This window comes from Drosophila pseudoobscura, chromosome 3 (assembly GCF_009870125.1).
Source record: "Drosophila pseudoobscura strain MV-25-SWS-2005 chromosome 3, UCI_Dpse_MV25, whole genome shotgun sequence".
NCBI lineage: Eukaryota > Metazoa > Arthropoda > Insecta > Diptera > Drosophilidae > Drosophila > Drosophila pseudoobscura.
Genome location: NC_046680.1, coordinates 6991770 through 7016655, shown reverse-complemented (window position 1 = coordinate 7016655; position 24886 = coordinate 6991770). Strand labels below are relative to the sequence as shown.

Genomic DNA, 24886 nt, shown 5'->3' with positions numbered 1-24886 from the left:
TTGACGCAAGGCATTAAAAGCTTAAACGAAATACAATACGCCTTCTAAAGATTTATAAAATTAAACTGATTTACTTAAAGTATTATCCAATTAAAACATCAACGAACATTCTCTTAGAAGCTGTTATATATTTTAGTTCTCTTCAGTATGTCACATCTCATTTAGTATCGTATAAATATAAATATTAGTCAGGTAGGTAAATATGTATGTTAATTTGTAATACATTTTTCAACTTTAATACAATTTAGCTAATTGAAATACACACAAGTGAGTGGACGTAGTAACCTCACGGGGCCCATTAAAAGATTGCGGCCCTCATCGCCATCGCCATCGCCATCGCTATCGCCGTGGTGGGCATCGTCGTTGCTGTCATCAAAGCGGCGGATAAGCATTCTTGGCATAGTTGGCTGCCACACAATAGTTGGTGGCCCCAAAGAAGGAGCACATGCCGTTGCCGTTGGAGGGATTAGTCCCGAATCCCGCATAGCAGTTCGTGTAGTTCTGGCAAGAACGCAGCTCCAGCGGTGCAAAGTTTAGGGCATATGCCCCGGGCGGGGGCGGTGGCGGTGGGTGACTCATGTTCGCATATTTGTGCATGGTATTGCTGAGGGGCGCTGGCACCAGTTGGGATGCGGTGTCCAGCAGTGGACGGGCGCCCACGCTTCGTTCGTTGCGGCGGAATTTTGCACGGCGATTCTGAAACCAGACCTAGAAGCAGGCGTTTAAGGTCTTATTAGAAGAGCTATCAAATGAGCGCCAGTCAACGCTGTCCATAACATTTCTCTTTAAATGAATCACTTAAACACTTTCCTTAGCATTTCTCAAACCTCTAAAAAGCTAGAAAGTTACCTCATCTTAGAGCTCCCTGCGGTTTCTCTCACCTGCACTCGTGCCTCGCTTAAATGCACCTTGGTGGCCAGCTCCTCGCGTACAAACGCATCCGGATAGTGGGTTCTCTCGAACACCTTCTCCAGGGCCGTCAGCTGGGCGGAGCTGAAGGTGGTGCGATTCCGTCGCGGTTTCCTCGAGTGTCCCGTCGAGAGATTGCTGGTGCAGCCACTGGGACCGCCACCGCCGCCTGCAACGAAAGGGGGGGCAATTAAGAAGCCATTAAAAGGAGAATTTTCTCTTTTAGTTTTGGGTTTTAGCTGGAGGTGAATGCAAAATCCGTCTGACGGACGGACGAACGCAGGGGCGCCTCGTAAATAATCGATGAGTGCCGACGGGTATCAATTAATTTGGCAGCTCAGCTAAGAAATTTCGTTACTTTTATGGGTTGTCGAGAACACATAAAATTTTGCATTCCGTTTGATCCTTTGGCTGGGGTCGGAGTCGCGCATTGGGGATAGCAATAGCTGAGATGAAGGGATGGGGAAAGATGTGGGGGTCATAAACAAATGGCATGAACCATAAAATATCTTTTGACGACATCGGCGGACAGCTGTATACTAATTTCCACGTTGGTCCCCGGCCCGACAATCCAACAAACAAGAGCTAACAAATTTACGATCTATTAATTAAAGTGAAATTGTGACATTAAGCGGTCGTAAGCGAGCTCTCTAGCTGCCGTTAATTGATTTTCCATTGAATTTTCCTTCTTGTGGAAATCGTTTTACGAAATATCATTCTCATTCTATTTCATTTGAAAATTTCTATTCTGGTTATAATTGGGGAAGGCGCCGCCACACGATGCTAGCGTCTAGCATGACTTTTCACAGAAATGGTTCATATTCCTCAAAGGAATAATCATCTGACATAGAGAACAAAACAGATAAGCTGTACATAATGAAGCTATTCATCTGCCGTTTATCTTTCAGTTTGATGATTGAAATATACTATACATACTCTGAGAGTGCTAATTAAATGATAATTCTTATAATTCGAGTTTTCAGACTATAATTCCTTATTGTTTGTTTTTGCTTTGGTCATAGATCACTAAAATCTATGCACACTCTGAAAATCTGTCTCGATTTCCATTTCGTAGTCAGGCAGCGCTTGTTCTTGCTTCAGGGTGGCCCACCGCCATGACTGTCCCCATCAACATCCAGAGTACTGCTCCTACCCACGACATTTGTCTCAATTTGTCAGCAAAGCTGTCCACAAAGTTGGGAATGCATCGTAGATCAGCTTGGAGTACTCCACCGAACCAAACCAAATAGGAGAAAACAACCCAGAGATGAATGCACCGCTCCACAGACCATCTCCCCGGGGAGTGTGAGCGATGGGAGGAAGATCTTTAGTTTGAATTGCCAACGAGCGATAAAAAACAGTTGCAGCTTAATAAAAAACCAACAAATCGAAAGGGAAACCTCAATCAGATTTCACTGGGAGATATACATACCACGTAGAGTGAGAGAGAGGGGTACGTACTGAACTAGGGATGAGAACGGCATGTTAAAATCCAATGGAGCGACGAAAATAAACGCAGAGCGAACAGAAGCTGGGTGCGTGCTCCGTCTGGGAATGGTTACATCGGTACATCGGGACGGGACTGGCGTTTTATATGCTCCACTTGGAAATTATAGTCGTGGCCGTCGGCAGCCGTCGACTCGGGGTGGGGAGGGGAGGGAATAGAGCCTACCCGTGCCCGGGTCCGTCCTCGGATCGCTTCAAAGGCATGCGGCCACTGAGGGAATATCATGTCAGCTTTGATTACGTTTTGTCATGTTGACAATGTTGAAGTGTTGTCGGCTCGGAAATGTTTCCTCTACCACAAAAAAAGAAAGAGAACACCATCCACAAAGGGAGGGGACAGAACGGGCAAAGTTTATGAGAACTGGTTACAAATTGTTCTACAAGAACCATGGCATAGGTTTTCATAGTATATCATGCGGAATATGACAACAGGCAGCAATATGTTGACAGTTTTGATTGTGGGTTGCATGGAGGTGTACGAGTACGAAACTGAAAAAGTGCATAAAGATGGCATTGCGAAGCGGTGAACAAATGTCGCCCACATCTGGCACCTAATTGTCATCCATGAGTGGTCCACACAGCACGCACAGCACAGCACTGCGCAGCACACATTCAAGTAGTACGAGTATCTACAAAGATACATTCATACATATACATATCTATAATATGTGGCTAAGTGCATACACTTGTGCGGTTAATGTCATAAAGTCAGAGCTTCTTAGCTCGTAGCTCGTTTCGCAAATGAATTTATCATTTATGAATTAGGCTCACGAACACTCACGATAAACCTCACAAATTACCTGCGTATATCTAACTGGATTTCTGTGGCAAACACCTTCTGCATTAGGCATTCCTTTCCCCACATACACATACAAACGAGTAGATGATAACATTAGCGAATTGTATCAAATGGGGTCCACTTAAAGTTTAACGAAAATTAACTATCAATTGCCTTAAAGTCAGCCTCCTTGAATATGTTTTGTTTCCGTGTGGTTGGAAAAATGGAACTTCAGCTCACCATAATTGTTACTGATTTCCATGGAAAGCTTGCCCTTGGCATAGACATCGTGCTTCAGTTCGATGAGATTGTCCACCGAGAAGCGATGCATTTTGTCCAGGTCCCTGGCAGTGCCGTCGCGATCGTGTAGTTTTTCCTCGGCATCGAGATTGTGCGACGGATGCGATGGATAGGACTCGCCGGCGGCTGCTAGGGGATGTGATCCCGTCGGGCCGTAGTAGAAATTGCTGGCATTGCCGCCGGGCAGAGAGTGTAATTGTGGCTGATAGTTCAGCATGGCTAACGGATCGACTTTCACTTTTCAATCAATGTGCAGAAACACTTTCGACTAATCGCGTATTGAGATTGGGGATCATTCAATTGAATTTGAGAGTCAAATTGAATTCTTCATTTGTCAGAGCCAATTGAACGATGATTGAATTAATTTCCTTTATTTGCGCTCGCCAAGATTGGGGGCATCCTGCGCGAACTTGGTAATTGGATTAGCACACAACACATAAACGAGTTAATTACGATAATTGTCGCGACGATACTAAACCGTGCCAAAGTCGTGTGCCCACTGAAATTAGCCTCAAAATCGAAAGAGTGTGCGCTCGCCTTGCGTGGCCTCGCTGAACGATCCAACGATCCAACGATCCAACGATCCCAAGATCTTAAGAATACGAAACATATGTCAGCAAGATCTTTGCTCTCTTTCCGACTGCGCCTAATTATAGCCTCGGATCTACCATTGGCCGATGTGTCTTGCCTTTCGCTCTCTTCCATTGCGTATCCGACATTTTGGGGGCGTTGCCGGTGCATCGGTGGTGTGTGTAGTATCTGGAAAACTGTTTGAAATACGAGGTGAAAAGTAGCAACAAGTTTTGGGCATTTAAGTAGCAATAAATACCAATTAGCCGCAGGGCTTGTCCACACAGTTCCCTTCCATTGTCCTGGCTGTCAACACAGGCACCGGCCATGTGTTGTGGCGTTGCTCCAGTTTCGGGCTCGGGCTCGGGCTCGGTTTCGGTTTCGGTGCTCTCATTCAGTAGCGCAGGATGTGCATCTGAAGTAGTTTGTGCAACATCAGGGCATAAATCTTGGCACGCACAATGTTTGTCATCTTTCCAGAGCTAATTTCCATAACCACAACATGCTGTTAATTTTCTCCTACCATATGCCCGAGGCGAGTGCAAGGAACCCATCATGATGACAGTCGGAAGGAGGATGGCATTGCTTGGCTAAGTGCATGTCTCCGGATCCTTCGGACTGTTCAGCTGTGTTTGTCTTTACCTTGCAAGGTGTCTCCAGCAGGATGTGTGTTTCTGTCAATCAATGGGTTTGCCTCTGATTATCGATAGCCATGTATGTTCGATATAAATATTGGTTACAGCTGGCTTTACATTTCGACATACATATGTATGTATGTCCTCTCTGGATTCATGATTTCTATCGGTTTCCCTTAAAGTTTATGACTTTAATCCACCATTTTCTTGACATACAACCCACATCAAGGCTTTCTTGTAGATCTGCTCGCAACTATCAAAACCCAGGCTCCTGCTCATTAGTCGGCCAGGCATAAGCTCGCTATTAATATTCTAATATTGTGGGCATCCTTGGAGAAAATGCTGACTTACATTTTCCCTTCCCAATTGAGCTGTCACAAAAGTTTATCCAAACTACTTGACACTTCGCTGCCGGTTTTCGGCTATTTTCCTCACCTGCTGCAGGAGCAGGACTCAGCCTCGTTCGGTTCGTTTCTACTAAATTATCTCACGTTTTCGTGTGCCAAAAGTTCTTGAGGAATGTTGCGGCGTGTATTTTTAATAAAACTTCAAAGTTTTCTCTACTCGCTACGGTTTACTGTATCCCGCAAACGTTTTTCTTCCCTCTCCTTTCGGGCTCCTGCATTGCCCTGCTCTACTCTACTCCTTTATTCTTTCGCTTTTCGTTGGAATTCTTTGTCACGAAGCATTTCTCGCGTGGTGCTGGTGTTCTGCGGGTGTTATCCATGTAATATGGTTACCCGGGCAAACTTTGTGCCGCGGAAATTCTTCTGGCAAGTCGGAATTTGAGGAGACAGTTTTAATGTTGTCAGATAGCGGGAAAGTAACTAAACTTGTCAGGCTCTCAGGAGGGGCCAGGATGAGCTCAGGTAATGTCGATTATTATGTGATAACTATGCTATGGCTATGGCATGAACATGATTGGAGTATGCAGCATTTTGAGGCAATCACAAGCTACACATCAGATGTACATCGTCTATGGGAATCGCTAAGCCAGATCGACAGCTCTCCTAGTTTCCCGCACACACTTAACAATTTCAATTTCCTTTGAGCAGCTCAGAGTGGTGGAGATTTGCCAAAGTTCCTTTGAAGTTCATGTTGTTTGTCGAGAAAATGAATTTCACTTGACGGCGATTATGTGGCAACCGTTTAAAATGTTGTTCTTTTTGTTGCTCCCTTCGCGAAAGTTTTGTAAAACATTTCCGATGTATTTCAGAATATTACCAAACCGAACGGCGAACCGGAACCGCAGAACCAGCCATTGGAATAGCAAGACCTACATGCATCCCAGTCCCGATCCCGGTCCCTGTCCCTGTCCCTCGTCTGTGTCAAGGGTGTCGTCTAAGCCCGAAATGCCAGACACGAATGGCACACGCTTTCTGACGGTATCCGAAAGGGGGCTGGGCCTGGGGCTGCGGATGGAGCAGGGGAGTTGCTTCGGAAAGAGCTACGAGGGGTGCAAAAGTTTTGCCTAAATCACTTAACAGAAAACAAGTGTTGGCATGTGCCCCGCTCCGTCGGACTTCCTCCCCCTCTGGAGCAGTCGCTCTCTCTGAGGCTCAGTCTCGACTCTCTGCCTTTGCGCCCAGCAGAAATATCACAAAAGTTACAGTATGAAAACTTTTGTGCTACCCATTAGAGGGTCAAAGATAGCCGGTCCTGTTGGGATGAAGAAAAGCGACTGAAAATACTTGTATATTTCATCGGGAAATATATAAAGCTAAAGTATACAAAGTATATCAATCCCAATCCCAAATTGTGTTCCACTAATGAAATAATTACGGCTTTTACGGGGTATCAATCAAATATGGCTTTGTTTCTCAGATTTTCTTGGGAAGTCCACGAATGTAGGTATCAGGCAGCACAACAGTTGACGGCAAATGAAATATAATAACAAGAATGAACCGGAAGCATCAGGCAGGCGTAACTTTTGCCTGATTTGCCACGCCTTCTACACATTCGCCCCCGACCACGCCCAATTTTTTGGGCCATTGCGTAAACAGAAAATCAATTACAGGGTGCATATACGAGAAGAAGAAGGTTGACAGGCGCCCAGGCGATGGGCATGCCCAAAGAGCAACAGTGAATGCCAGGAAAATGGTATGGACTATGCTGATACCTAGTAGCGAGCACTGTTCTGATTATAATCAATGGTCTTTGAATGGGGAACATTCAAGGATTGGTTTATGAGGATTGGTTACTGCTTAGGGGATAGGTTGCTCTGTTTTCGGTTCTTATAGTATTATAAAAATACTGATCTCAGGACCACAGTTAGAGCAGTGGCCTCTCAACTGAGGCAGAAAATAGTTTATGGCTAATGGATGTGTTTGCCCGTTACAAGCTTTTCAACCAACTTGTCACTCTCAGACTGTCATTCGGTCGGTTAGGGGATATGGCACGGGCACGGAGTAAGGGTATAGCAAAGTAAAGGGGGATTTACATTAATTACGGCACGCAAAAGCTTCTTGACTTTTAATATGACATAGGCCCAGTATTGTACACTTTCTCCTTCCCTAGTTTCGGACTCGCTGTCAGCCACCATATAAAACGCATGAATATTTTATACCACCACCCCTGCAGCCAGTGGCTTAGGGTTTCAGGGGGCAGGTCCGAGTTTTAAAAGCCATGTTGAGAGAGTTTCGGGCTCCTCCAGGCCGCACTCCCGGTCAGATGTCCATTTAGACACTTACACAAAGACAGACATAGTGATACATAGACGTATGCCGAGCAAGGAAGTTGGGTCAGTTCTCGGACTTTTTGGCCGAGTGGCATCAATTTTTTAAAGCTTTGAATAAGGAAAAAATGTTGAGGAATTTTCGATTTTCCCTTCTAAATGGTTTGCATAATTCATGCATTTTTTATGCCAAACATTTGGGTTTTTTCTGGTCTCTCGTCCACACTTCACTCACTTATCGAAGAAGCCTCCATTTAATATTTATCCAGCTGAGATTGAAACAGATTAATGGCTCCGAAATGGCATGACAATTGTTAATGCATTTTAATTAGTATTTTCTGTCTGGGGCGTTCGACCTAATGGATGTCGCTGAGGCACATTCCTTGCCAATTCGTATCTCCGTTCGCTCATCAGGAAGTTCATACAAATTTACATACGTACATATGTACTTTGTACGTGGAAGTTACATTTTTGCGGGAATAGAGAAATAGAGGGAGAGAGGGATCAAAAAGCCAACCACAGAACACGAAAAATACCACAAAATGTAGTTACCGCACCAGACACCATACCACACGCCCCCCTCTGCATTATAATCCGAACGTGCTCTACCTTTTGGTCTGATGTTATGGAAAACTGAGAAATGGATTACTTCGTACGACTCTAATTGGATGGTAACTGAGGGGCTCTAAGGAGTAAGGTAAGAGGGTAAAAGGATGGGCTTAATTATCACCATTGCAGACCGCTTGCGCAATATGTTCCATAATGTAATGCTGCAGCCGTTCTTAATGAGATTTTAAGAGAGAGAGAGAGAGAGAGAGAGAGAGATATTATAACTCTCATCAAATTTGAATAATTCCTTGCGAATCGCTTTCGACAGTTTGTTCGTGAGGAATGACATTTTGTTGATTGAACATTTTCAATCGAGCACTCCGCTGTATTGTATTATCGTTGTACAGTTGTCGCTCAGTGAGCTGCACAGTCAGCGCCATTTAAATTTCACTCACGATTTTACCCGGATGAGCAGTGCACTGTGCAGTGCTTCCAAGCAAACAAGCAAGAAAGGAATTACGCGAATCGAAAATCAACGGATGCGAAACGGATGTACGGGTACTCAGAGCCAGGACAGAACGGGCTACCCATCCTTATATATGTATCCTCCTCCGCATCCGTCTTCTGCAGCTGTCAGTTGGTAGGAAAAACTGTCACTGCAATCAGATGCAATTAGAGCTTCCAGTGCCTTATCACAAGGACAGACGAGACGGAGTTCGGCAAATGGAATCGAATGGAAATTGAAAACAAAAAAAGCGAAAGTGAATCCGTTCCTCTCTCCCTCTCTGCGCCCATTAGTGGATGTCACTGTTGTCCTTGTCAAACATGTCGGCTGTAAGGCCTCCTAGCTTTCTATTCGATTCAATTTGGGCCAAGTTTTGTGTGTACGAGTGTCGATACAATGCCTTGAAATGACATTACCATACGAGAAACTCACAAATATGTATCTTTTTTGAAGGGTTTGTACGAGTCTTAAAGGGAAATAAGTATTTTTTTATTAAGCTAAGAGAGTTCTTTAGAAAAGCCATAGTTTAACCTCAGAAAAGGAAAAACGATTTGAAGAGCCTCAAATTTTGTTCGGACCAAGCCCTCTACTTATCCGTATATCAATGAATACTCTTGTACTTAAAGAGTATCCCATGAAAATATAAGTGGAATTGTACTTAACTTTTTCCCGGACTCCGTCCTGCAGCTGTCACATAAATAAATCGCAATCTTTAGCAGTTGTGGTGGACAGAGGCAGACATGCTCATTATTTTAAAATTCACTCCGAGCTCCGTCCAGAATGAAAGCATCCATACTCGTACAAGTACTCGCACAATAACCGGCGCTGATGCAGGCCCAAAAATTAATGAGTGGGTGTGCTCTCATGGCCTGAAGTTCCACAGAGAGTGAAAGAGATAAATCAAGGGAAAAGTTTTTGCTGCGATCCTTGGGATACCTCGTATTTCATGCGAGGATTCCATGGATTCCTCGGCGAAAAGCCACACGGCGATGGATTAGACCAGGTCGAGATGAAATACGGTCCAGAAGCGTGAGCAGATTTCGGGGCGCACCGCTTTATGGGCGACCATATAAAAGGTGTGTTGTTCTCCACCTATACGTTCTTGTTTCTTTTTATGGCCCTGCGTACCACCGTCCTGCCCGGAATGTCCATGCGCCCGAGTGTCGTTGGGCCGCCCGATGTGAGCGTTAGATGGCGCCAGGTGTGTGTACATTAAAAGCCATAAAAAATTCATAAAATGCAGTTCGCACGCCAAAAACCAAAAAGACCGCAACAAATCCACAAATACATACGATTACTGTACGACGAAAGCATCCAACCATCAGAGTGTACACAAAACATAAATTTTAAAGTCCATAAAGAGTGTTTACGAGACCCCGCACACATGTGAGAACATCTGCATGTAAGCTCGAAACCCAGCCGTACTTACCTCAGAGAGCACATCATTACAGATTAAGAACTAGCCATGAGCCACCTTATTAAAGCCCTTACGAAAGTTGTGTGGCCTTCCTTTAGTTCTAAGAGCCCTGAGTGAAGGCTTTTTGATTTGGAGGTGGGGTAGGCTGATCTACAGTGGTACTGGAAAGCTAAATGTTTCCCAGTTCAATTCTGATTTTCAATTTAGTTCGTCTCAAGCCAAACGAAATGTCATCCTTCGGCTCACGTACGCGACATTTGCCAATTGCTGCGAAATTGCACACAAATTATATCAATCTCGAAGCGTAATCATTGAAAACTTATCAATTTTCCCCGGGTCCCGGGTGCCAGGCCACAGATTCAGCTTCCAGACAGGCATTCGCAGAGATGTTGTAAAAATGTAAGAAAATCAAATATTTATGATTCCGAGTATGTTTGAGCACAATTTCGCTGCTGTTGTAGCTGTTGAGGAGCCTGCGGCAAAAGTAAACTACAAAAAATTTTCCTTTTTCGGCTGCATTTCCGTTCGCCTTGGCATTTGGATTTATGAACGTGGCGTTTGAAAATTCAATTTAATTTTCATTTTTTCCGTGCCTCCGCTGCTGCCGCTGTCTCTCTGCTCTGCTGCTTTGGGATTTCCTATGCATTTTGAGCCTCTCCTCCTTTGCATATTTCGTAAGTTATGGTTAGCCGAGAATTGTGTTAGCTGTGGCAGGGTACAGATTTCTCTGAGCCGCGAAAATGTTATTTTTTTCTCCCCCGAAATTATCTGCACAAGAGACCACATCTGAGCAGTCCTTAGATGTGGATTTTATAGCCTAACAGGGTGCTAGGTTCTCTGGATCCACAAAAAGTGTGCACTGCTACAGATCTGTATATTGGACGGAGTAAAGCAAAAGATAGTATCTGCGCGTATGTAAGCATGTACTTCAATTGCCACAGCCATCTTCTGTGCATTCAATATGGCAATTTGATTCTTGTCCAATCGATAAACTCCATTGATGCTAAGAATGTTTCATTGTTAACCTAACCATCCTTCCCATTTCCATTTCCATTTCCATTTCCACTCCCACTCCTACTTCAAGTGTTTCCTCGCCGATGCTGTTAGTTTTAGCTGTCGAGCTTCGAGAGGAGTAGCAGCAACAGCAACAGCAGCAGCAACTGGCAATGCATTATGCTAAAATGTCTCTAGTTCCATCCGTTGCTCCATCTATCTGACTATCTGTCTGTCTGTCTGTCTGTCTGCCTGGATGTCTGTCCGGGTGTTGGCAATGCATATTGTGCCCCGGCTGTCGGGAGACGGATTAAATTGCGACTTATGCTAAGCGGATGGGGCTGCGAGGGCAAATTGAATCGAAGCTCGTTTATTTTGCTCGTCTTGCGGCAAAGCATTGCCGCTGTCAGTGGATTTGTCACTGTCGTTAGAATCGTTCTTGTCGTGTCGAAGTTTCCAGGCTTATAAATGCCTGGCAATTGGCGATACAAAGGAATCCCGGCCAGCCAATTGCCATTACCCACAACTGCGAGTGCGATATCCCCACGGGCAGTGCATGAAACGGCCATTATCGGTTTTGCTTGGCCACAATTACACATTCCATTGGTACAAGCACTCTCTCAGATGCAGATAAAATGCCCAACCTGGAGGTGGACACTCGGCCCTCCCCCTGTCTGACATTGTTCGCAGCAAGCGCTCTTTATTCGTTTTGATTTTAGCTAGGTTTAATTGTTCTGCAATTCCCATTGTATCAATATTATGGAATGGGTTATAAGAGAGTTTGCCATGGACATAATGCGGCCGCGATCAATCTTAAAGAGACCCATTACATAGAACTCCAGTGGATTTCGTGCCAACTGCAGTTGAAAGCTCTCAAACTGCAATGGAAAAAGTACACTTCAAAGTTGATTTCGGATAAGAAAAAGAAACCAAAACCCACCGAGCTCTTCAAGCGTTCATCCAGTTCCTCGCATAATAACGTTCGTTCTTCAAGTATTTTCATCAGCTCTGGATTGGAATCCATGATAATAAATCCAATATTGATGGTGATAAAGTTGTCCGCGTAGAAGAAGGTGGTGGAGAGGACGATCAGCAGCAGTCCCCAGTTTGAGGCGCCCAGTCCGGTGGAGCTGTACTTGATCGTGCAGAAGGCGAAGTAAATGGTGCCGATCGTAGAGAGGTAGTAGACGATGGTCATGCTGAAGCTCTGTATCTGGAATATCTTCGACATGCCGTCGACCAGTGCCTGCAGTTTTGACTGTGTCTCCGCTATCCTATCCAGCCGATCGGACAGGGCGCAGCATTTGGTAACAAACACGCCGCCCCGACGGTTGGTGCTCCCACAGAGGGCCTGGGTCTCCGTCAGCAGTTCACGGAGATCCCGCTTGATCAGTGTATAGCTGACATTGACTTGCAGCATGGCCAGGTAATACTGGGCCACGATCATATTGAATATGGTTGTGAACAGGTACCAGACTATCAGCTTCAGGACCAGGGCCGGACTGAATTTCTGGCGGAGCGCGCTCAGGTCCAATACCATATGAAGATTGTCCGACAGGACGGCGAATATAAACTTTAAAATAAGCCTTCGACGATATAGAGGTATCACATCAGGCCTTTGCTGAGTCGCACGGAATAATCGGTTCCAAATGAGTACGATGTCCCCACGGTGTCGCCATCGGCTGACCAACGTGAGCAGAACTGCCCAATGGCGCACCGCAGTCACCATCAGGAACACGTACTCGTGCAGGTATTTGGCGTGTTTAAAGGTAAATAGTACCGTATCGCCGTGAAGGAGCTGGAACGTCAGCAGACCGATCAGACAGATATTTTGTACCGCCGCCTGGATCGTGGCCCAGCGGGTGATCATCGCTCGGCCTGTTCGCCAGTCCACTGTAAAGTTAACCACTCCTACCAATCGACCATAGAGGTAGACAAAGCGTTGAATGATCCAAACGAAGTCAGCCATACCGCACAACTAAAGGGGACTCGATGGAGGAGTCACAGTTGAGGTGGACTGGCAGGCAATCCAATCAATATGATATGACTTGTGGGAGCAGGGCAGGCTAATTGGCTCACGACAAATTACATCAGCGGGCACACAAGTGGTTTATTCAATAATTCTGCATATCGTATTGTATTAGAAGTACGGAGTTGATTAGTAAAGAATTACCCACGTCAAATGCAGAGGAACGATCCAACTTAAATAGGCCAAAACAGTGTAGTTGTAATGGATTGCGGGCCAGGCTCAGCTCGAGGCTATCAAACTGAAAGCAAATGAAGGTCAGGGCAGGGTGGTTAGGGCCAGGACTAATGGCAGGACTTACGGCTGACTCCAGTCGCTCATCCAGACCCCACGGAAAGAGGTTTCGCTGCTCAAGAAGCTTGTGCATCTCCTGATGGGCTTCCAGCAGGTAGAAAACATTGTAAGAGTTTATCAAGCAATCGGCATAGTAAAATACTAAGAAAGTAGCACCCGCCAGCAAGCTAAGCTTCGACCAACCCTGTGTTATGTTATTGTACTTGTAGATGCTAAACAACAAGTAGGCGTTTCCCACGGAGGTCAGATAATAGGTGCAGAACAGGCATAGCACCTGTAGTTCATAGATCCTCGACATGCGCTCGATCAGCGCCTGCAATTCGGATTGGGTTTGCGCGATTTCATCCACTCGATCGGCCAGGAAACAGCATTTTGTGATAAAGACCCCGTTCTGACGCTTTCGCTTGGGTCCAAGGGACCGAGCCTCGGCGAGCACCTCTCGAAGATCCCGATTGAGCAGTTTGTAGTGGCCCCGGGCATTCCCCAGGGCAAAGTAATACTGAGTAATGATTACATTCATGACGGCTGTCACGGTCATGACACTCCATATGCCAATGAGCAATGAGAAGGTTAGGCGATCCCACACCACCAAAAGGGCCATCAGAAACTGCATACTCTCGGCCACGGTGGTTATAAAGCATTTAGAGACGAAGCCACGGCGACAGTGCTGCATCACCTCAGTGTTCTTGAGGTACAAACGGCGAAAAGAGCTGATTAGTCGCATATACCGGCGACGATGATACCAGCGACCGGCTAAGGCCGCCAAAGCACAGGAGACGCGCATCCAAGCGACGACCATGAAGACATTTTCATGCAGCGCATTGGCATTTGCCAATAAGTCAGACGTAGGTTTGACTCGCCAAAGATGGTGCACCAGCATAGTTATCAAGCACAAGTGTGCCAACGCGGAATATATGGTGGCTTTCTTTGTGACCCGCGTTCTGCCCGTCTTTAAATCGATCTCAAAGTTGAGCGTACCGGTTACACGGCCATACAGGTAGCTGATGCGCACACACCATTTGACCAGGTCCGGCATTGTGAAACACTGAAAAGTAACTGTAACTTTGCCTGTGATGCATTAGGGAAAGCGATGAAAGGAGACTATCTAGAATCGGTCAATTTGTTGAATGAGTTTGGGCCATAAATAGGTGGGGAAATGGGGGAACTTATCAGCGCCGATGGTTCGGGGGAATCCAAGCTATCAGGATAGTGATATTATCCGAACGGTGAGCCCCTTCTTTGGTAATTGTCGTGGGGGGCGCTCTTCACAAATGGTGACTCCGACGTTCATTTCTGAAACAAATTCGTAACAGAATATTATTTCATTCAAAAAAAATGTTGCCATAGGTTCCATTGTACTCCCCCCTCATGGCTATTCGTGAACCGCAGATGGATTGTGCTGCGTAGCCATATGACCTACCCCTGGGCGAACGTCTGTGGAAAGTGTTAAACATCTTGTGCTGCATTCTTGTTTGCAGTTGGATTCCGTAGTTCATAGCTTGACAAACATGGCCCTGTTTCGAGAGCACAAAGATGTCGTCGCTGACATCGAGGATGAGAGGGAGGATGGGGATGAGGCTGCTGATGTTGCACCAGCGAAATTCTAAGCCCGTAGATTGTTTGCTCAACACTTATTTTTAGTGAAAAGCCCGCAGAGGCAGCAGTCAAGCAGCTTGGCAGGGAGGTATGTATAGGTATAGCCCACTGAAAAGCATACATAACTGAAACTGAAACTTCGACGTGGCCTCGTCACTCCCCGTTCTGAAGTGCATATTAAACACAGCGTAAGAAAGCGAGAGGAAGCCCCTCAGGTCGCCATCTGTGGCTGATGTCAGCGACGTCTCAAGAGCTGTGCCAAAGTGCCAAGGGCCACCCAACCACAAAATGCAAGGATGCTCAGCTCTTGCTTTAAATACCACCGAAAACATGCCCCAACTGTGTCTTTAAATTCAATTTATTATGGTCACATCTCTATGCTGGGAAATTCAAATGAATTTTTATAGTTTTGCATTTGTCATGCTGTCAAATGGCATCAGAGGAAAAAATGTGGCAACGGCAACTGCAACAACAATGCAATTTCGCGCATGGCGGGTGTCAAAAATGTTGTGAATTTAGCCGACAAATCAAATTCCAAAAAAACCATACACGCTCGCATCTCACAAATGCGACCGTCATGCAAAAACAGGAAACGGATGCGGATTCAAAATGGTTTCTGATTGCATGGAAATCCAATGCAGCACTCGACCAAAAAGTGTTGCATACTTGCGGGGAGCGTCAGCCATCGCATGACATGGGAAAATGTAGAGGACAGGTCCTCGCTGGGGACCTAATGAGTATGTATACATCAGTAGATTAAGGATTGTTCCGTTTTTATGCCAGCAAACATTGCAGCATGATACGAGTCAGATGATGGACAGATACAATTTTAATCATTGAATCTAGGCTATAGACCCGTCTAACTAGAAATTTTAGCATTTACCAGACATTATAAGTTCAATGAGTATACAGCTCTGACATTTTCGCCGCAAGTTTCTGGTTTCTTCTTGACATTCATCAAAGTTTGCTGCTACTCTAGCTTCTGACATTCGTTTAAAGTTGCCGAAGTCATCTCGAAAGTTGAAAATACTCGTATTCCCTGCAACTCAAGTGCAGACGCCATTAATTAATATAAATGACGACAGTTTCTAATGTTTGTCCTCGCGCTGGTGCTCCAAACTACCATCTAATCACCATCAGCCGCCTCTACATTCACATCCTCATATGGGTTGTTGAGGGTGAGGGACAACCACATTTACATCAGCGTTTTTGGGTGGCAAGAAAACATGGCCCGCTTGTGTGGGTAAAGAAACATGTCGCGTTTGTTGGATGTCATTAAAAAAAATGAAGCAAAAGTGCCTCTTACATTACAACCCATAATTTTCGCATATTAGTCGGCAGTAAGCAGTCGCGTAGTGGGGACTGGCAGTAGACTATGTGCGGGAATCATATGCACTTGACATGCAATTGCGTGCCGAGGGTCCCCTCGCCTCGCCAAGAATGAAGGACGAAGAACGACCGAGAGCCAAGGAAGAACGTTGGCAAATTCGCCTGGCTGAAAATTAAAACATTATTCATAAGCAGACGTCGACATCGACGGGGACTACTACGATGGCGGGAGCCAAGGATACCTACCCACTAATGGCATGCTACCCGACCCGAATCCCCTGTCTAGGTGGATGCAGCGGCGGGACCTCCGTCTGGTCGTTGCTTTTAGTACTATTCAGGCACTAACGAGTCCAAAGCTTTGGTAACTGTAAACTTTACGTGCCATCAGGTTAGTCGGCTGGGGCTCTCTCCCTCGAGCTCTCTCCACCGAGCTCTCTCTGTGGGTTCGAGCGGCTTCGACATCTTGAGTGGCTCTGAATGTAATCAAGAGCGATATCAAAGTCTCCCGTGTGAGTTTCTAATGAACTGGCGTGCCAGAGGTTCTTAGTTCTTTGCCTCTGGTCCAATTTATTGAGCTATAAAGGTGTCAAAATGTCTACTCTTCTCACCTTCCAGGCATATTCGTTCATTGTGAATAATTAAGAAGACGTTTGCGTGTGGCTATCCCTTCTGCTGATGGTTTTCCTCCCGGCATCACCATAAAAAAATCTCATTAGGCCAAATGTGTATCATAATGACTTTCCATTTGCCTTTGCCAAGGCTCCTTCTCTTCTCTTCTGAGATGGTCCCTCTATTTTTTCCTTTGCAATGTTTGAATTGGGTTTGGTAATTCATTAGGGCCAGGTAAATGAATGAATATGGGAATGGGTATCGGCATGGAAATGGGAATGGGAATGGGGATAGATCTCGTTAGTTAATCATTGACTCGAGATTAGAGCTCTTGCTTGGGAGGTTATTGAAGAGTTTGCTTTTGCTTTGAGTAGAATTACCTTTAAATGGGTATTTCAGAAATGTAGGCACATACACGTACTGGAAGTTTTCAGTGGGTTTTGTAAATTCGACCAAAAAGTTCAGACTTCAAAACACTGTTAACGATTCTCGTATTTGCGCAATTTTATATGCATTAGCTGTTACTGTTACTTCATCATCATTAGCCGACACCCTACCGATACCCTACTACGAGCACTATAGACGCCCCTTGGGGGCGTGTCTGCTTTAATTACATGCTAATTATCAAAAAATGACTCGGGAGAATCCAGCTGAATGAATTGCACTTCTTGTTGTATAATTTTTGTGGACCTAATCCCTCTGTGTGTGTGCCTGATTAATTTCCCTTTTAAAAACCCCCACAAACATCTCTTCCTTTCCTATAGAAAACTGAAAGCTATAGAGTTGATTCAAGTCCATATATTTTGTGGGGAATAGCAAAAGCTGTTGGCAGTAAGTAAAATTCACAGCCAAAAATGGGATCAAGTTGTGGTTGGACTTGGGCTCGAGTTGTCCTCGAGTTCTTGTCCGGACATGGCTTCTGTTCGATTTGCGATGCTTTTGTGGTCAGTGTGAAGGATGTGGCTCTGTGGACCCTTTTCAGGAATCGTGTGAAATATGCGGAGCACTCGGACAACTCTTTCTATTCCTGGTCCTTCTGGAAACTTTTGTTGTTTGTTGGTCAAATTGTCGTAAATTAGTTTTAACACCTGACTGAGTGGCTTTCGAGTGTCTGTGTATGTGAGGGCGGATGTCTGCCCGGGTCTGCCTTCGAATCGCATTCTCTCAACAAGTTTCCGGGCCACTTTGTCTGTCAGTCTTGCCTGGGGATTGGACGGCACCCTTTTGTCGCTCGGCACCCATTGTGTTTGAGCTCTGACCTTGCCATATGGCTTGTGGTGGTGTGAAATTAATGTAATCGGCTTTGTTTAGCCATAAACTATGTGTGAACATGGATTTTCAATTAAATTGATTGCGGAAAACGTTGAAAATGTTCTGCTGGCCATTGACTTGAGTGGAAGGTGTAGCAATGAGCCAATGCCTCGAGGCTTGTCTCCGCTCAAGTGTACGAGTATGTGGGTTTTCTGTGAGTGACTTAAAGTGCTTCGACATGGTTTTGGGTCTTTTCGGAAGAGTCTTATTTACTTCCTTCCTTCCCTTCCCTTCCCTTCCGCCATATGCTATTATATATTCACATTTAAATGCCATCTTTTTGGGGAGCATATTCTGGATTATTCGTTTTCTGCCTCATCATTAATTACAATGTACTTTCGGGGCTGACTTTCCCATTGACTGACTTGGCTTCGCACCCTCTTTCGCATTGCTTTTTGATTTGAGTTCGTCGGGTGTTGCGGCCGCCATTTTCCTGGCATTCATTCATGCACACAGCCATACGTACGTACATGTGTGCATTTTTCATTTCCGCCTTGTCGTTGCGGCATTTCCGTTCATTTTTCACATATTTTTACGCTGGCGAGACGATGACTCCACACGTGTGTGTGTCTGTGTGCATGAGAAAATGAAAACTTGCCTTTTTTTTTATTTTTGGTGGCTTGCAATTCATTTTTCATGTCACCAGCTTCTTTAGAGTCCTCTTTCGCTGGGCTTTGCTTTAAAGCTTTCGGTAATCCTTTCAGAAATTACATTTTCTCCTTGCCCCGCTTTTCACTGACTAAACAACATTGTCAATACACTCTGAACAATGGAGCTGGAGCATTCATCTGAAGCGTTTCACCTGAACGTCCCACCCAAGGTGAAGAGCTTGCGCAAAATATCCCAGAGTGGGGTCTGATTTGGCAGCCGAGCAGCGGAGGCGAGCGGACAAGTCATAAACCACTCAGTGGCCAGCTGAAAATACCACAAATATTTGCCGCTAACCAACTTGCCAGCAAATCTCTCTCCATCTTAAATCTCCCAACTCCCAGCTCTCAACTCCAACCTTGCTCTCAGAGTCTGTCCGATCTCTCTACATCTCACGTTCGTTTAGTTCTGCTGGTTTTATGTGCTTTACTCTTTCGCCTTTTGATATATGGCCATTGCAGGCTCCGCTTTTCCACGTTTCTACCTTTCCAAATTGCCTTTTTTCGAGGTTTCGGGAAGAGAAGGGTACGGGTCTGTGTGTGTGTGTGTGTGTAAAACCGAAAGTGCTGCCATTTATTTTATTGCCACCTCAAGAGCTGAAACTCCTCGCAGAGACTTGCTCCTGGCTCCAGCTGTCCCATCCCATCCCTTTCCATACCCTTCCATCCCGAAACTCTTCGAGTCTCGACAGCCATGGCAATGAGTAAAAACTTTGAAAGCTGCCATAAAATAAACTGAGACCAAAACCCAACGATGGACCAAAAAAAAGTACTGGTATAGTGAAAAAAACATAAACGAGGAGAAAAGAAAAGTGACCCAAATGTTGTATTTTTACAGTATTTGGATTTGTGGAGCGTTTCGTGTGTTTTTATGATGGGATTTTAACGAAATTTGCTTGTCTGGCGTACCGATTGAATAGTTGTGGACCGAGCACAAGCTCGAGCAGATCCTTCAATCCGGCCAGCCAGCCAGGAGCAGCAGCAGGTGATGGCCCTGGAATTGCATTGGCCTAGCGTTTGCTCTGATGGGTTTCTGTGTCAACAGGGTTAGCGTAATGGGAAGCTTATTAGAGGCAATCTTCTGCAGTTGTCAGCTCGTTTTTTTGGACAGTGCGATTGACCGTAGGTCATCGAATATTTGATGGGCAGCGGTGCTTGTGTCGGAAGATTTGCTACGATTTCAATTTTATGTGCGGTTCAGAGTAGTTCTTGAGCAGAATCAAACGCAGAACCTAGAATAGATTATAATTTTAGTTAAGAGTCCTTATATTTTAATTCCAGTTTATCCACAAAGTTTTCCCCTCCCTGATACTTGGTTTTCAATCTGTAATATCCTCCAATACGACCCCAATTTCCACTCCTGCACCATACACACTCGACACAATAATCGACCCACTCTTTGATGCAAATTACTAACTATTTCCTTTGGGGCGCAACTTTTGTGATGTGACATTTGACAGGAGATCAAAAAAATAGATGATGTGCTCTTTCGGGCTAATGAATTTGTTTAAAACTTTGCCCCAAAAAAGTAAAAGTTCTGCTCTAGAGCTTTCCCCGCTCTGCGAGTACGAGTATATATATCATATAAATATTGCTTATATACCAACCAGCACACACGCACCACACACCACCTCAACCATGAGCCAAAATGAATAAAAACGAGAAACAATTTTACGGTTTTTGTGGCCAAGTTGGTTTTGAAAGTGAGTTTTGTGCCGGCTCATGGGATCATTGTTTTTCGGGTAACGGCATGGGGGGAGCGTGTGGGGAAGTACTTAACAATTTAGAAGGCCCTAATTGACAGAATTAGGATTGAGGAAAATTGACAGGCCCCCGAGTCGACGGGGCTCATAAGTATGCTTTAAAATGTTCTCGGTTAGTTTTTCTTCTCCCGTTCTCTGGCTTCAGCTCAAACATTTACAAATATTTTATGAGCACTTAACTTGGGGCTCCCTCACACACGCAGCCGAGGGGGAGATGTGGATGTTGGATGGGTAGTGTGGGCATATGGGGAGACACGCAATAAAAAGTCAACAACTGCTTGACAGGAGAGTGGTGGCAGGATGGGGCTTGGCTCCTATTCGTGGGAGCCTTTCTGAAGACAAAACTGGTTCGTGCTCTGCTACTGGCTGATTCTTCTCCTGACGATGCTCCTGACGACGCTCCTGACGATGCTCCTGACGATGCTTCTGATGATGATGATGCTCCTGCTGATGATGACGATGCAGCATGACATGTTTGCCAAGTCCTAAATGAAATCAATTTAATAAGCTGTCAATAGTGTAGAGAAGTATGAGGGAACGGAAAATGCGTTTAGGGAGACTGTTCACTGAGAGATCCACTCAATGGTACGGAAAATGATTCAAATAAACGGAGTGCCAATAAGTTGTCGTTAGTGGAATGAATATAGAGGAGAATATGTAGGAAGAGTTGAGTAGTTCAAGTTGAGTAGACTTAAGATCTCTCTCCTCCTCTACTATTTCCTTCCGTAAAAGCTATACCCATTGGTCGTTAGCCTCGGATGCTTCTCTTGCCAGGCATCAAAAGTTGTTGTAAATATGTATTCTTTCGAGAGGGGTTCATCACAGACACCTCCTTCGTTTGTTGAGCTCACTGAAGGTTAAGCGTCAATTATTCTGTTTTATGTCTCACTTGCAGATATACGAGTGTATCTACTGTGTATATCCCGAGCAAAGCTATTAATAGAACTGTCTAACATGTTTATGACATGCCACAACTTTTGCTCCCACAATTAATTTCAGGGCACAACCACACTCTTCCTCTATCTGTATCTCAGCCATACGAGTGTATTGTGTATTGGCTTTAAGCTGTGCTTTAAAGGGTATTTCAGAGAGGGAAATACCGAGAGAGAGAGGGAGGAAGAGAAAGACGGGCAGAACATCTTGGAGAAGGTAACAGGCAACAGTTTATGGGTGAAAGTGTGTAAATTTTCATGGCAACGTACGATATTATTTCTTATCTTGGGACAAACGTGATGTTCAACCAATGGTCGATTTCCCGCAACATTCTCTTTCGTTTCTCATTCTCTCTGGCTCCTGTTTCACTCTATTCTGCTGCCTTTCGTCCTCACTTGCCTTGCTTTTCTCTGGGCAGCCTGGTTGCGATTTCCATAACTATAAATATCGATTACCTTTGCTGCCAGGCATCGCCCCCGAGTGCTTAAAGTTGCCGCATAGACATAACGAAGCATAGACTCCCACACATATACATACCTGTGTATATGTATTTACACATGCACATAGATACGCAGAGACACACTCGCACATACTCGTACAGCACCTCAATGGGATACAACTTGAGGCTGTCATTGTTTTCTACCTCCTTCTGTGCCTTCGTCTTTTTCTTCTGCCTCTGTCGCTTTCTTCCCCTTTCTCCAGCCTCGTCATCGTCTCGTATCTTTGACGGTTTTATGTTTTGGCTATTGCTATTTCTCCTTTGCTCTGCTTACACTTTTACCTGCCTTATTTTTCTCTTTGACAAATAAATTGACATGCCACATTGCGATAGCGACGTAGAGCATACACACGGATACACACGCACACATTGAGTAGCATACTAGCACACATAGAAGCGCACTAACACAACAAACATATACTCGTATATGGAGCAAGGCGTCGGAATTCTAGGGTTGAATGGTAAATTCCTTAATGTTTGCATACCCTTACTGGAAATTGGTTGATCTTTAATGGAAGAAGAAACTTAAAACGATCTCTGGGTGGACTATAGACAGCTCGCACTCTAGTACTCGTCTCTTGTAGAACGAAAACATGTGTTTACGATAGAAGCTATTCTAGATCTTCTATCATTTGGAACTTCTTCAGACCTTGCCATAGGTTCAGAAACAATCAAATGCGAGTGTACCTCAATGTCGGTTAGAGTATCGGAAACTGCAAAGAACAGCAACAATATCGAAACTTGTATCGACATCGAGACAGTTTGGAGGCGACATTTGAAGGTTGCTCCGACAATGATGGTGCGTGGGTCCCGCCATCCGGAATCCACCTCCGATCCGCACTTTCCCTCCACTCTCCTGCCTCTCCTCCGCCCATGCCCACCTGCCTTTTGGCTCTGTCCTCTCCTCGCACCACATTCCAACGGAGCTCTCTCTTCCGCAACGAAAACAATGAAATGTCAGGCACGTACGAAAGGAATTCGTTTACTTCGACTGTTTTCCTTCCTTTTTCTCTCATTCGTTCTCTCTCTCTCTTCCTCCCTATTCCCCTCTCTCTTCCTCTGGGGGGGATTTTTTTTCCTGTGTCGACTAGCTTGGCGAATTTGACGTGCAACGTGAATGTCGACGGCATGAAAGAAAATAAATATGCCACAATATGTTAACGACAAGTCTGCCCTGGCCCCTGGCTTGCCTCTCTGTGCGGCAACACCCCGCTACCGCTCACATTAGCACTTTGAGGGGGGCGGGCTAGGTGTCGGCTTTGGGCTAGGTGAACTACGTGCCATGCTATACTTTTGACGCTCACTGTAAATAAATATTATTTAAGCGACACTAAAAAATTGTATTCGATTATTCACCAAATGCTAAGATAAATGCATGCCCCAGGGGGCTCGGCCCGGTCCTGTGCGCAGGGTAGTGGGAGCTTACCACGAATTATGTGCAATAAATGGAATGTGGCAGCATAAATCATTAAAGCAGATATAGCTTCTGTCTGTCTCTGCAGATGGGTGTGCGGTGCGCCTCATTCCACTTTGTGGTTCTGTTTGGTGTCGCCGAAAAGTATGCAATCATTTTTCAATAAGCTCGATTAGCTTGTCAGCCAACATTTGGCTCTCGCGTAGGCTTGCAAGCGCTTGTTACGAGGCACATACATATCTGTGTTTTTGCGTGGGTCCATGTGTGGGTAGCTCCATTGCTTTCAACAGCAAAAACATTCGAATATTTTGTCTAGTATGGCAAGGCCTGCGGGTGTTTTTGTGGGTGGGATCCCTTGTACGAGTAATATGACCATTGGACTGCTATTGGAATACAATTTCGTGGTGGGGCGTTCTGGCATTGCTTTCTCAGACATTGATGGAGCCAGTACATAAATTTGAATAAACTTATTGATTCCGTGTTGGAATATATGTATTTTCCAAATGGGAGTCCATCATTAATAGATTCCTTTGCATTCAGTGAGCTGGGTACCTTGAGCTTCTTCTTAGTCCATGTTGGAAGATGGAAGAAGTAAAATTCCATTTTGTATATCTTCTCGGAATCTTCTCGGAAAAAGAGTTTTCCCATCGAAAACGTTTCCATGAACAGCCCAACATAATTCTCCATTAAGTGCTCGCTCTGACAAATTGCAATCACTTCTCGTCCGTGTGTGAGTATTGGAGCGCCGAATGCAGTTGCCAATAGCCGAAAAACCACTGGCACTAATAAGTTTGGTAATACACTCGGACTCCACAGCCAGCAGGCCTTTGAGGGAACCGGGAAGCGTGAGTCGGCCATAATTACAAGTTAATGGTGTCCACATGTAAGCTGTATCCTGTATCCAGTACGGTCCTGGTCCTGGTCCTGGTCCCTTTGCTCCTGGTAATAACTTTATTAATTACGCCTCCGGACTCCAAGTGGGACACTCGGAAAGGAAAGGAAATGCCTGGAAGGTCTCAAGTCCGGGCAACAGCTGGTCAGCTCTGGTGTTTTTGTGTGTGTGTGTGCGCCTTATTAATTTATTCCATTTCCCCTTTTTACGACCCCTCCAAGTGAATTAGTTGCTGAAAGTCCTTTAAGCACTTTCCCTGCCGCTTTATTTGCATTTCACAACCGCCACGGAAATTTAAAGTGTATTTTTTCCTTCAGCCTTTAACGTTTCGGCTCGTGTTTTGTTTAGCGTATCTTTTGTCAGCTTTCTTTCACGGCACGGTCTACATCTATAACAAAAGCAACTATGGGGCCACAAATACTTGGTGGAAATACTTCGAGGTACTTGAATGCCAAGCGGAATAGGTTGATCTAGTTGTGTTCAGTATCTGTTGAGCACTTGGATACTTTATCTACCTGCTGTAGCATTGTTTACTACAAAATAAACTGCTTAAATGAAATGTACTTTCCAACCAATTGGTGGTGATTTTAATAGTTTGGCTAATTGTTTTCCAATCACTTTTTCCTTTGATACGATTGCCATTACTAATTTCGATTAGCCATGAGGCTGTGGGGAAGTACTATCTATATCGAAACGTGGTGTAATATGCAGTTATGCGGCAATGTTTAATTTCGGAG

The 24886-nt window shown here is 45.0% G+C and overlaps 3 protein-coding genes across 3 annotated transcripts; all 3 read right to left on the bottom strand.

Moving 5' to 3' along the window:
- Positions 1–115: 115 nt before the first annotated feature.
- LOC4803729 (paired mesoderm homeobox protein 2) lies at positions 116–4065 on the bottom strand. The gene is made up of 3 exons (XM_001360364.4): positions 3434–4065; positions 882–1078; positions 116–708 (listed from the first exon to the last, which is right to left on the bottom strand). Exons 1-3 carry the CDS (start codon positions 3708–3710, stop codon positions 373–375), a joined length of 810 nt encoding a protein of 269 aa, XP_001360401.3. The 5' UTR covers positions 3711–4065; the 3' UTR covers positions 116–372.
- Positions 4066–11561: 7496 nt separating this feature from the next.
- On the bottom strand, positions 11562–12826 carry Gr59c (Gustatory receptor 59c). Its single transcript, XM_001360362.3, has 2 exons — positions 11777–12826; positions 11562–11714 (listed from the first exon to the last, which is right to left on the bottom strand). The coding sequence occupies exons 1-2, from the start codon at positions 12803–12805 to the stop codon at positions 11562–11564; spliced, it is 1182 nt and encodes a 393-aa protein (XP_001360399.3). The 5' UTR covers positions 12806–12826.
- A 124-nt stretch (positions 12827–12950) lies between these two features.
- Gr59d (Gustatory receptor 59d) lies at positions 12951–14192 on the bottom strand. Its single transcript, XM_001360363.3, has 2 exons — positions 13164–14192; positions 12951–13103 (listed from the first exon to the last, which is right to left on the bottom strand). Exons 1-2 carry the CDS (start codon positions 14190–14192, stop codon positions 12951–12953), a joined length of 1182 nt encoding a protein of 393 aa, XP_001360400.3.
- Positions 14193–24886: the final 10694 nt, after the last annotated feature.

Coding starts and splice junctions, on each gene's coding strand:
- Gr59c (XM_001360362.3), bottom strand. CDS start 12,805: ATGGCTGACTTCGTTTGGATCATTCAACGCTTTGTCTACCTCTATGGT. Junction 11,715..11,776: donor ATGAACGCTTGAAGAGCTCG/GTGGGTTTTGGT, acceptor TTTCCATTGCAG/TTTGAGAGCTTTCAACTGCA.
- LOC4803729 (XM_001360364.4), bottom strand. CDS start 3,710: ATGCTGAACTATCAGCCACAATTACACTCTCTGCCCGGCGGCAATGCC. Junction 1,079..3,433: donor GGAAATCAGTAACAATTATG/GTGAGCTGAAGT, acceptor CTTTCGTTGCAG/GCGGCGGTGGCGGTCCCAGT. Junction 709..881: donor TAAGCGAGGCACGAGTGCAG/GTGAGAGAAACC, acceptor GCCTGCTTCTAG/GTCTGGTTTCAGAATCGCCG.
- Gr59d (XM_001360363.3), bottom strand. CDS start 14,192: ATGCCGGACCTGGTCAAATGGTGTGTGCGCATCAGCTACCTGTATGGC. Junction 13,104..13,163: donor ATGAGCGACTGGAGTCAGCC/GTAAGTCCTGCC, acceptor ATTTGCTTTCAG/TTTGATAGCCTCGAGCTGAG.